This window comes from Peromyscus eremicus, chromosome 18 (genome assembly GCF_949786415.1).
Source record: "Peromyscus eremicus chromosome 18, PerEre_H2_v1, whole genome shotgun sequence".
NCBI classification, from domain to species: Eukaryota; Metazoa; Chordata; class Mammalia; order Rodentia; family Cricetidae; genus Peromyscus; species Peromyscus eremicus.
The window spans coordinates 12,334,955-12,347,571 of NC_081434.1; the positions used below are offsets into that span (position 1 = coordinate 12,334,955).

General features: G+C 43.3%; 1 protein-coding gene across 4 annotated transcripts in view; it reads left to right on the forward strand.

Annotated features, from left to right (window-relative positions):
* The window catches only part of Rab3ip (RAB3A interacting protein), a 44,925-nt gene extending 33,127 nt beyond the window's left edge, over positions 1 to 11,798 (forward strand). For all 4 annotated transcript variants that reach the window (XM_059245734.1, XM_059245733.1, XM_059245736.1 and 1 more), the window contains 5 exons: positions 2,205 to 2,333; positions 3,575 to 3,687; positions 8,557 to 8,656; positions 8,742 to 8,811; positions 11,449 to 11,798. In XM_059245734.1, the coding sequence (XP_059101717.1) occupies positions 2,205 to 2,333; positions 3,575 to 3,687; positions 8,557 to 8,656; positions 8,742 to 8,811; positions 11,449 to 11,531 (495 nt within the window). In that variant the 3' untranslated portion in view covers positions 11,532 to 11,798. The remainder of the gene's footprint in view (positions 1 to 2,204; positions 2,334 to 3,574; positions 3,688 to 8,556; positions 8,657 to 8,741; positions 8,812 to 11,448) is intronic.
* The last annotated feature ends 819 nt before the right edge of the window (positions 11,799 to 12,617 follow it).

Sequence of the window (12,617 nt, forward strand, 5' to 3'; positions counted from 1 at the left end):
AAAGGCAATTTGCGGAGGAAAGGGTTTACTTTGCTTAGGCTTCCATGTCATTTTTCATCATCTAAGGATCAGAACTCAAACAGGGCAGGATCCTGGAGCAGGAGCTGATGCAGAGGACATGAAGGGGAGCTGCTGACTGGCTTGCTTCCCCGGCTCGTTCAGTCTTTCCTTTCCTTTCCTTTCCTTTCCTTTCCTTTCCTTTCCTTTCCTTTCCTTTCCTTTCCTTTCCTTTCCTTTCCTTTCCTTTCTTTTGTTTCTTTTCTTTTCTTTTTTTCTTTTTTTGTTTTTTGAGACATAGTTTCTCTGTATAGTTTTGGTGCCTGTCCTGGATCTCACTCTGTAGACCAACCAGGCTGGCCTCGAACTCAGAGAGATCTGCCTGGCTCTGCCTCCCGAGTGCTGGGATTAAAGGCGTGCACCATCGCCGCCTGGCTCAGCCTGCTTTCTTATAGAACCCAAGACCACCAACCCAGGGATGGCACCCACACCATGGACTGGGCCCTCCCCAGTCAATCACAAATTAAGAAAATGCCCCTTGGGCTCGCTTGCCTACAGCTTTATCTTGTGGAGGCATTTTCTCAGTTGCGGTTTCCTCCTTTTAGGGGACTCTAGCTTGTCTCAAGTTGACATAGAAACCAGCTGGCACTCTGTGTGGCTTTGGGAAGCTACTTTCTCTCTTTAAGTCCTAGCCTTATCTGTAAACTGGGATCACCATATCAGCCCTGCACAAATCAGAGGATTAAGCATTTATAAAGTGCTTAGGGAACCATGGTTCCTGAAAGAGTCAGCTTTTAGGAAGTGGTTTCAATTAGTGCCTTTAAGCCAGAATCTTTCCTTTGATTATTATTCACTTTCCTGCTTTGGGGCTTATTTCTGTTTTCTCGATTAACTTCACAAGTGAATCTGGAAATCTTAAATATTTATCTCTTAATATGTTTTATCCTCCTGACTTTAGCTTTGACTCAAGAAATTTATGACTCGGAATGAAAAATGAGCACGTTGAGATTTTATTGCCATTATTCACCTTTAAAGTCTAGGCGAGCATGGTGCCCTGAGCCTTTCATTCTCTGATGGGCGCTGCGGCTCTGGTTAAGCTACCCCAGGCCAGCCCCAGCCCACAGTGCGTTCACAGGGTACTCAGCCCCTGCAAGTGTGGCTCAGAGCTCTGTGAGGCTGAGGGTGCGGCCCTGTGCTGGGGCGTGTGCCCTGTGTGTCGGTTGGTGGCCTTGAGTGGGCTCGGTAGGCTGGGGTCTGAGGGTCTGCAGAGAAGAGGGCTTAGGTCACACTGAGTACAAGGAGAGGGGACGAGGCTGGCCAGGAGGAGGCATGGCTGGTTACTGCTGCTGCAGGGCAGTTCAGGAGGTCAGCGCAGCAGGGTGTGCATGCTGCTGCCCTTTGCCCTCTGGCTGGCACTAACGGATATTTTAGCCAACCTTTTAGGACTGTCTTATTTACATTTATTTATTTATTTGTTTGTTTGTTTGTTTATTTTTGCTTTTTCGAGACAGGGTTTCTCTGTGTAGTTTTTGGTGCCTGTCCTGGATCTCGCTCTGTAGACCAAGCTGGCCTTGAACTCACAGAGATCCATCTGCCTCTGCCTCCCGAGTGCTGGGATTAAAGGCGTGCGCCACTACCGCTCAGCCAGGACTATCTTTATTAAAAAAAAATTACTCTCAGTTTTCATCCCACACTAGATTTCACAGGTCAGACTCATTTTTTTTTCCACTTTAAATAAAGTTATAAATAATTACCTTGGCTCTGGATTGATAATTTTCAGAAAAGACTGGTGAGCAGTACCCTTTCTATTCAGAGCAGTCTTTGTCTTCAGAGAGCTCCAGTATTGCTGGGTATAGTGGTCAGGCAGAGACAGGAGCCTAGTCAGGGCCAGCCTGCTCACACAGTGATTTCCAGAGAGCTGGGGTATATAGAGAGACCCTCAGATGGGGGAAGAGAGTAGCCACAATATTTGGAGACCCATGAGGTTCAGATGTTGGCAACATTTTTGAACATCATAGTGGACATACCCAAAGACTCAGTTAATCAGTTTTTAAAGAAAAATTGCTATCGTGTATTACGGGACGATAGAATTTCATTACTTTAAATGAACATTTCCTTTTAATAATGTTTAAATTAGGGTTTGGTTTTATCAGGTGGTTCATATTTGTTCTTTTTAAAGTTGTTTTGTGTTTGCTCTGATTTGTTAGGCCGATTTATCTCTGTATAATGAATTCAGATCTTGGAAGGACGAGCCCACGATGGACAGAACATGCCCTTTTTTAGACAAAATCTATCAGGAAGATATCTTTCCATGCTTAACATTCGCAAAAAGTGAGGTAATTTTTTTTTCATTTTAATAGATCTTTTGTACTTTCTACTGTCATTGTTACATGTTTTAATGTCTTACATGTAATAAATTCCTGTAAAATGTCATGTGATTGCTGCTGAACACTTTCCCTCTCTCTTGCCGAGGGTCATAAACACTGAGATGTGTGTTAGTGTGACGTGTAGATATGGACGGAAGGAGGGCTTGCTTGTTTTACACACCCACGCTCAGTTTTCAGTTGAAGCCATTCTGTAGACACTCTGTTCCAGGCAGTTGCTGGGCTCATCAGCACACCATAAGTGTGTGTGAGGAGCTGGGTGTAGCTCAGGCTGAAGGGCTTGACTAATCCCTGCAGGGCCTGAATTTGATCTCCACCACTGCCGGGATGGAACCTAAGCCAGGACAGAAATATGTTCATAAATAAACAGGAAAAACAATGCTAACTTGGCCCTTGTTGCAGAATTAAGAGCAAGAATGAAGTAGGCAGATTAAAAGCATTTAAGAGGATCAGGTAGTGTATAAATCATAGACAACTGTAAAGTCATAATTGGAGTTTGCTCTTCTGTGTGACAAGTTTGTCTCCAAATAGCCTGTCAGCTAATGTTTAAGGAATTCAGTCGTGAGAGTCTTACGAAAGCCTTCTGAGCTGTAGCGTCCTTGTAAGGAGAATTGCAGATGTGCACAGTACTGAGCGGGTCTGGGCCTGCATTGCTGACCATTCACTTGGTGCTGTAACCTCCCCAGGAGGAACCCGGACCTCTTACTTCCTGTTTATCAGAGGAGACTTCGGGGGAAAGTGTTATTATTATTTTTTTTTTTTGGTAGATTTTTATGCCTGTAAATACAAGTTGAGAAAATACATAGCTAAAATTAGTTCATAGTGCTAATGTAAATGACTAGTATTTATTGCATAAATTTAGCAGGATGTAGCATTAGGATGTTAATTTTGAAGTGGCTTTTGTAGTGGATGTATAATCTTGGGTAAGGAATGGATAGAGACTGGAATTAATACCTTTAATCCTCTTCCAGTTAATACAAGAAATTCTTCCACTGTAACTTGCTTGCCCATCATAACTGCTTGAATTATGAAAGGAATTAAATGGAGATTGTGGTTGGAGCTTTTTCTCCCTTCTTTGTGGTGGCTAAGGCCAAGTTTGTGAAATTGAAGGGACGCTAGCTTATACTTACTACCTTATTTTTATTTTTATTTTTTTTCTGCCAGCATTTAATTCTTGTTGTTGTTGTCTTAAGCTGGCTTCAGCTGTCCTGGAGGCCGTGGAGAACAACACTCTAAGCATCGAGCCTGTGGGGCTGCAGCCCATCCGATTCGTGAAGGCTTCCGCTGTGGAGTGTGGAGGACCAAAGTAGGTTTTCACACCCGTGCCTTGTGGGAAAGAGTGAGTTCTCGAAGGGGTTTGCGTCGTGGTGTTGTGTTTGTTCATCTGTGTCTTGTAAATGTGATCATTGTTCTCCTCCTCCTCAGTCTCTTCTTGGTGTCTATGGCCCAAAGACAAATCCCCAGATGGTATTGGTGCTTTTCAAAGTTAAGCTTATTTTCCCCCCAGACAAAGTTGTGGTCTGTTTGGTAAAGAAAGGTGGCGCATTCTTAGATTTCAGTGTGGCTGTGGAGGATGAGAAGAACCCAAGGGAAGGCCACTGGCACTGACTTAGGCAAGAGGTGGGCATGGGCTTCTCCAGAGAAGCATCCTTTCAGTGACAGAGTGCACGCTGGGGATGCAGGTGGACTAAGGGTGAGAAGCAAGTGGGTTTCACAATCCGTCTAGTGTGCTGGCCAAATTTTTGTTTTGACAGAGAGAATGAACGAGTTATCTATGAGTTGGTATAGTAAATACTTGGGTCTTAGGACTGCCATCAAAACCAGTTTGGGAAGGTACTGACTTAGAGCTGGTCTAACCAGGAGTCAAAGCAGGGCACCAGGAGCTGGAGAGACGGCTCCGTGTTAAGTGGTAAGCAGCACTTGATGCTCCTGAGAGAACTCCAGTTCAGTCCTAGTGCCCACATCAAGCAACTCCCAAGTCCCTATAACTCAGATCTGATACTTCTGGCCTGCGTGGACTCCAGCACTTATGCGAACATACCCACACACAGATCCAATATATATGTATATATAAATAATTTAAAAAAATAGTCCCTACGCGTAACACGGATTTTCTAAAGGTCTTACAATAAAAAACCTGGAGCCAGATATTGGGATTGCTGAAAGATCAGAGAGATAAAGGAACAAGCCACAGCCACCACCTCCTACCTCACCAACTCCTCAGCCTGAAAAGGCTTTCTGTCTGAAAGGCCTCTAGCTGAAATGGACGCTTCTGCTGAAAAGCCTTTAGTTCCTGTCTCCTCACACCTTATATACCTTTCTCCGCCCAGCCATCACTTCCTGAGATTAAAGGCGTGTGTGCTTCCCAGTACTGGGATTAAAGGTGTATGCCACCACTGCCTGCCTCTGTTTCTCTCCTAGACTGAGTCAATCTCATGTAGTCCAGGGTGGCTTTGAACTCACAGAGATCCACACGGATCTCTGCCTCCCGAGTGCTAAGATTAAAGGTGTGTGCCACCACTGCCTAGCCTTTTCTGTTCTGTGATCTTCAGGCAAGTTTATTAGGGTACACAATATATCACCACACCTATGTCCATATTATTTCTATAAAAGATTCTGAAATTAGCGGATAGTTTGGTCTTCCTCATGTGACAGGTATTTGGAAACTATGAATTGTCAAAGGGAGGGCAACTGTATTTCACAGCAGGGCAGGCTTTCCCATCCAGTCCTCTGAGAAGAAGGCATAAAACCTCGGGGAAATGTTTTTGCCTCAAACCAGCATGTAATTGTGCCTTAACTTCCGTTTTAAGAATAAAAGGGTGGGCTTTTTAGGGAGACCGGAAGCCCCAGAAAGCTCACAAAGTCCTCTGCTCCCGTCAGGCTGCTGTGATGCTGGGTGCTAGTGAGTCTGTTGAGAAGTTGTGACCTGTCTCTGTTGCTGCTCACACAGTCTCAAGATGACTACAGGATGTTGGCACCACGTGTCCGCTTGGCTAGTGTAACTGGTCACGTGTGTGTTTTGGGGGTCACACATCTACTCCGAGTTGTCATTGTGTTAAACTAGTGCTGTGACCTACATACAGCACAGCGACCTCTGAATTTTAGGGGAATTTATAGTATTAAATTCTGCAAACACCAAACATTTTCCTTTCAGCCCTGCAGCCTTTCAAATGGAAAATCAGATATAATGACAGCAATGTCTGTACTTTGCAGGTCTGAATCATGCCTTATTTTAAATATGATATGTGGCAGTTTTTACTATAGAATTTATGTATGCTTGTATTATGTCATGCATACTGTACATAATGAAAGCATATTCCAAATGATGGCAAATGGTGCTATGGACCAACGTGGTCTTAGTAAACCAATTAGATAGATTAGATTTAGAGGGCAGTTTACATCAGTGCTTATAGGGACAGTCAGGGAAGGCATTTGTGGGAATGTATATATTCTGTGTAGAACTGAAGGGAGAGTTGGTCTTCTCTTTATTAGTATGTTTTCTTTTCTTTCTGTGGGGCAGAATGTTGTGGCATGCATGTGAAGTCACAGTATACCTTGTGGGAGTTGGTTTCTCCCCTCTGTGGCTTCCAGGGACTGAATTCAGACTGTCACACTCTACAGCTAGTGCCTTTGCCCAGTGAGCCGTCTTGCTGGCTCAGGTATTGCACTGTTAAACAAACTGTAAGGTAAAGGCCTAGCCAGGTCTCTTGGGGACCAGGTTTCAAAAATTTGATTAAAGAAATGGCACAGTGCTGTAAGAATTTTGAGAAAGGCACGACCACTCTAGTGATTAGGGACTCCCCTGTACGTGGAGAGGTGTGAGTGAGAGTGTGTGTGTGTGTGTGTGTGTGTGTGTGTGTGTGTGTAAGACAGGGTCTCACTATATAGCGCTGGCTGTCCTGGAACTCACAGATCTGCCTGCCTCTGCCTCTCGAGGCTGTGATTAAAGGCGTGTGCCACTGCTTCCAGCTAGGGAGTGGAAAGATTTGGTCTAGGGTTTGGAGTGTGGGTAGAACTGGATAAATTCAACAGGAAAACAGTCTGTTCAGAGGACGGGTAAGACTGGGAGGAGAAAGAGATGTGACAGATGAAAGATCAAAATTAGATGGGGTTGGGGCTGGAAGAAGTTAGAGATGGCCGCCCACTTGAAGACTGGTTGGAAGTGTCTTAGAAATTAGTAGAAAAGGTTCTGGCTTGAAAGAAGCCATGGGTCTGGATTTATGTGCAGCCATCCCCATGTGATAAGACAAGCAAGAATCTGAGCTCTCAAGACCAGAGCTATGGAAAGTACTGCAGCAGTAGCGTGCTCTTTTTTTTTTTTTAATTTTTTTTATTCATTTTACAAACCAACCACAGATCCCCCTCTCATCCTTCCTCCCACTCCCCCTACCCCCCCCCACCTTCCCCCCTGACTCACCCCCATGCCCTCCTCCAAAAGGGTAAGTCCTCCTCCGAGGGGACAGCAAAGCCTGGTACATTCAGTTGAGGCAGGATCAAGCCCCTCTCCCACACATCAAGCGTGAGCAAGGAGCAGTAAGTAGCGAGCGTGTTCTACGACAGCATCAGAGAGACGGGCCGTCGAGCGTGGAGTCCAGAATCAAACGTGTAGTGACTGCCTGTGTTATCATTTAGAAATGGCCGTCTAAGAAACGCTGTTTTTAAAGGCAGTTGGAGGAAAGCTTTTAGTGGAGGTGAAGAAACATATGCCTACACAGAGAAAGACCCTCCACAGAGCAGAGCGGGGACTGGGCAAGCCAGAGCTTGGTCCTCTCTCCGAAGGGCAGTTTTTATTTTATTATTCTAAAAATTAATCCCTCAGAACACTTTAGCAAAATGCTTTCAAAATGAGACAAGATGTTAAAAGAATAAATTTTCAAAATAGGTATAACTTTTTTTTTTTATTCAAGGGTTGTTTTCCTTCTGAGTAAGTTACACCTTTTGCAAGTTACAAGGACTTTCAACTTAAATTTACTGACCACTGACCCTTCCCAAGCGAGCAGTTAGTACTTTGAAATATTGCCACAGAGCATAGAGCAATTTGCAGGTGTGTGTGTGCACGTGTGTATGTATAAGTGTGCACAGTAAGTAATCTCTTTGAAAAGAATTAAAAGATAATCTCTTTTCAAAGAGATTTGTAGGGCCACCTCTAAAATTACCCTGTTCCACATAATGTATTTTACACTTGGTTTCCTAATGTGGAGGAACATTTGGGTCGTGTCTTTTTTAGGTAGAACTGAAATCTAATGTAGTTCTTATATATTGTTGTTCTCTGTTGTGTAATTTGTAGGGTCACGTCAGGTGCTGTGGGCACTTAGTTTTACTGAGAGCTACGCTAATTTTGCATTGACAAAGACTGGTAGCTGTGTCTGCTCCAGCTCCCAGCTGACTGGGTTGACAGCCAGGCTGCTGCAAGTCCAGCCTGATAACCTGCTTCCCCTCCTGGAGCGGCATGGTGACAGGCAGCTCGTCACTTATGCAGCAGTCAGTGAATGGCTGCTTGGTGCCAGGCCTTCAAGAGGAGTGAGCCACAGTATACCCTCGAGAACTGTGTAGCCTCGTCCAGCCAGAAGGGCTGCAGGTAGAAAGGATGGTGTGAGATGGACCGCTCACTCAGGTGTGAAGGTTTCCTGCTGAAAGGCCATCTTATTTCTTTATACTTCTTACGTCGCGTACTAAATGCAGCCAAACCTACAGCCAGACCTACCAATCAAACACATTCCATTTGGAGGCTGTAACCCTGCAAACCACTAGCAATGGTTTTTAAGACTTGAGTAATCTGGATTAGATTCTTTTCAGCTAGGAAGATGAAGGTCTGTTAGCAGGCAGAGCGCTGACCTGCAGCTGCCGCCTCCCTCCGTCCCTCGTAGATTTTCTCTCAGCTAGGGCATGTATGGAAAACATCCGCGTCTGTTTCCAGAAGCATGCTCAGGGTTACGGTTCAAAGCCCCTACTGGAACAGAAGTCCACAGGGCAGGGACTTGGTGCTTTCATTACGGTGGTTCAGCATCCAGAACAGGCCTGACACACATTAGGTTCTCAGATATTTTGTGTCTTAATGAAGAGACAACTTGTAAAAAAAAAAAAAAAAAAAAAAAAAAAAAAAAAAAAAAAAAAAAGGGAGGGGGGGGCAAATGCTTTTAATTATAAAACAAAACTGAAATTTGTTATTTTGCAGAAAATGTGCTCTCACTGGCCAGAGTAAGTCCTGTAAGCACAGAATTAAACTAGGGGACTCAAGCAACTATTACTATATTTCTCCTTTTTGCAGATACAGGGTAAGTGACAACATGATCATGATGCTTAATAATGTTTGCTTTGCTGTAAAACTGACTAGTACTGATACCTCTCCCTTCATCCTAGATCACTTCTGTATGTAACTTTTTTACATACATTCGATATATTCAGCAGGGACTTGTGAAACAGCAGGATGGTGAGTGCTCTCAATTCATTGTGAATATTTACATTGAAGTTTAGCCAATCAGGACAAGCAGTGTGCAGAAGTAAACCGTTGTACCTGCGGTCTAGTGAATTTCCCTTATAGTTCTAACAAAATATATGGATCCTTTAGAAAAGAAATGTGTCTTCCAAAAATGATATTTTTATTTCCCTCATTTTACTCCTGAGTTTTGAACAGAACCAGTTTTACCTTGCTAGGGATATATGATAAGTCAAACTATAAATGTAAAGGGTGTCTGGAGATTACTGCATTTACCCCTTGAAAGATTAAATGGCAGCTACTTGGGAGGTTGAGACAGGAGGATAACAGATTGAAGGCCATTGAGAATGAGGATGAGTTCAAGGCCAGCTTAAGCAAGTTAATGGCATCCTGCCTAAAAAAAAAAAAATCAAAGAAGTTTAAGAAAAAAATGTTGGGATGGGTGTAGCTCAGTGGTAGAGTGCTCCCTGAGCAGGAGTGAAGTCCCAGTTTGGTTGCCAGTACTTGGAGGGTGTGTGTGTGTGAGAATGAGGAGCAAGCTCTACAAGTGGTTAGATTTCTTCTCATTGATGGAAAGTGTAAGGGGCCAACTCTCAGTTTCCTGTGGTTTCGACTTTCACATGTGACTTTAGAATCACGTGATGTGATGATTCTGAACAGAGAGAAGATCACCGCATTCTGAAGCAGCAGAAACGGATGCCCTGACGGTTGCGATTGTGTTAAGATTTCAGTGTCGCCTTCCAGGGTTGCTAATGGACTGTAACCCAGAGCCTTAACTACCCAGCATGAAGGCTGGTGCCTCATGACAGCTACAGAGCACACTCACTGAGTGCACATGACTGTTTCAGAACTGAAGGAAGAGCCGTCTTTTTGTATTTGACATTGTGGGAAATTCTCCATGTAGATTTTTATAGGTGTTGAAAATATTTCTATACTGCATGACTAATTCTTTTCAGTCACATACACGAGTGAAAAATTTATGGAAAAATTAGACTGGCAAAGACTCAATTCAGTCTAAATAAATATGGAACTACCATATTTATTTAGAATTGCATATAATTAATTTTAATGTATAAAGGAGGCATGGGACCAGTCTCTAATGTTGGAGCTAAAGGCTATAAAACAAATGTAGTTTATAAGTGTGTAATGATTTTTATAATTTAATAACATCTTTTGGATACCTGTTCATGGATAATATGATGCAAATTTTCTCCTTGTGACAATAAAAGATTTGAGGGGAGTCTGAAAACAATTTGCTTCATGAAAATAGGAAGAAAGTGCCTTGAATGGAGTGACAGATGTGATATTCTCACTGGTTTCTGTTATTTTTGCACTTCATGTACCTAGTATACAGCATATACCATGTAGGGCCCTTGTATAAAGCTAAAATTTTAATTTTAAAACCTATTCATTATCTGAACCTTATATTTAAAAAAAAAAAAGGACTAGGGTCACTTAAATCCAAGGCACAGTTTCTCAGACTTTGTACTACAGCCTGGCCACCTTAACCCCCCAAACACCAATGTTTCAAGATACAAAACATCGAGCATGGACGTAATACCACAAGCAGGCAGACCACGCCTGACCTTATAGTTAGAATGCGTGTACAATAAAAATCCTACTTTTAGGCTTTGTGTAGAAGAGCCACAGGAAACCTTCTTTTTTTGAGACAGGGTCTCACTCTCTAGCTCTGTGTGTTCTGGAACTTGTTCTGTAGAACAGACTGGCCTCAAACTCACAGAAATCCTCCTGTCTCTGCCTCTGGAGCCACCACACAGGCTCCGAATTGAAGCCTTTTAATTTTGAGTTGGAAGTTGGGCCCTTTCCCTAAGGTTAAATTAAAATTTGGTCCCTTTCTTCTCACAAGCATTTCAGATAATGAATACTTTCTTGTATTGGTATTTTGAGCTTGGATAATTGTGTGTGTGTGTGTGTGTGTGTGTGTTTGTATGTGTGTGTTATAGCATATTTTACAGCATCTCTGGCCTCTACTCATTAGATACCTGTAGAACCTCAAGACACAGCAGTGAAAAGGGTTTTCACTGTTTTTAGACATTGCCAGATGTGCTTTAGGGACAGATATCCCCCGATGAGACCACCGACGAGTCAGCGTGTGCTTGAAGCACAGAGCCCTCCTCTCCCACTTGGACTGGGAATTTAAAAAAGAAGCGTGGACAATGGAAATGTACAGTTGAACGTCAGCATTTGTTTTTATTTCTGACTTGAGCCATACAAAACAACTTCCCTTTATCACTTCAAGGAACATTACTGACTTTTCTGTGTCCTGGGAGAATGAAACATCCAAGGAAGAACACCCCAGTGCAGAAGACTCTCCAGTTGAATAACAACCTTTGAATAATTGAGCATTAATGTACTTAAGGAGGAAACAGAATTAGTGTTTACTCTAGACACTGAAATGCCTACTTTTACCTGTGTTTATCACAACAAAACTAATGAGTATTGCTCAATGGCTGGTACTTTTGGGTGCCCACAAGAACACGGAGAAGTCTGTGAGACATGCGCAGTGCGAGGAAAGGCCCAGCTTTGCATTTCAGCGAAGCTCCTATTTTCCTTGATGCTTGAGTAGTAATTACACGTTATGATTGACATGTCTCTTCTCTGTCTGTGCAGTTGATCAGATGTTTTGGGAAGTTATGCAGTTGAGAAAGGAGATGTCGTTGGCAAAGCTGGGATATTTCAAAGAGGAACTCTGACGCCCTGCACGGGGCCGTGTGTGCTCCGCTCTGGACAACTGAAGAGTGGCGGAACGTTGTTATGGTTAATATTTATTTCCGAGGAGAGGACGCAAGACTTAGGTCGTCCTCTTGCATATGACACTAAGAAGCGCTGTGATTTCTCTGAAAGCGACTGAGCTGTACTTACTTATCCCTTAATGGAACGCACTACGAAGAGTTGCAGGTGTGCTGGTGATGGTAATTCAACACTGCAGATCAAAAGCACCAAATAAATATCAGACTGAGTGTGTGTCTCTTCCTTAGCTCTGACTTGACATAGAGAGTTGCAGACGGCAACAGGAGTTTTCACATTGTACCCTGTGGGAAGCAAGGAGGGAGCTGTGTGAACAGGACTCCGTGTGTGTCTGTGTGTATGTTGACATTGAAACACAGGTTTTAATTTGTTTTGTTTTCCACCGTGAGGTTTTTCTTTTATTAATTTTTTTTTCTAGCCCAATAACATTTTCCCCACCCCACCCCCCTCTCCACTCCTCCTTTGCAGAAAGGTTTTTACTGAGGTTTGGAAGTGACTCTGCTTGCAGTAACCCAGTGAATTCCTTTATTGTAGTGATTTGTCAAACAGAAAATGAAGAGCCGAGAGAGCTTAACCCTAGAGGACCATTCTTGAGCAACCTGATGTAGGGGCTCAGGTTATGCATTGAGCACTATCATGGAATCGAAGGATATTAAATAAACAGTGTTGTGGTCTAAAAGAACAGTATCTGCTAGTTCTGAGGTATCGGGCAACCACTTGATCTCTAAGTTTTAACTAAAGCCGACACGAAGAAACAACTAACATAATTACTACCAGTAAAAGAGGTTCATGATGGAGACAAAGTGTAGGAAAGGAGACCCCGCTTTATTGTCTCCGGTGAGAACACTACTGCTCACAGCTTTGGAGGAAAGCCTTGGACTCCGAGGTGTTTTCCACTCCTACGCTCAGCTCTGAAACAAAGACTTGCTTTGTTGATTGTGTGTGTGTGTGAATGTTTACATGTGTGTATGTGCATCACACTCGTGCCTGGTGCACACAGGCCAGAAGAGGGAGTCAGGCCTGGAACTGGA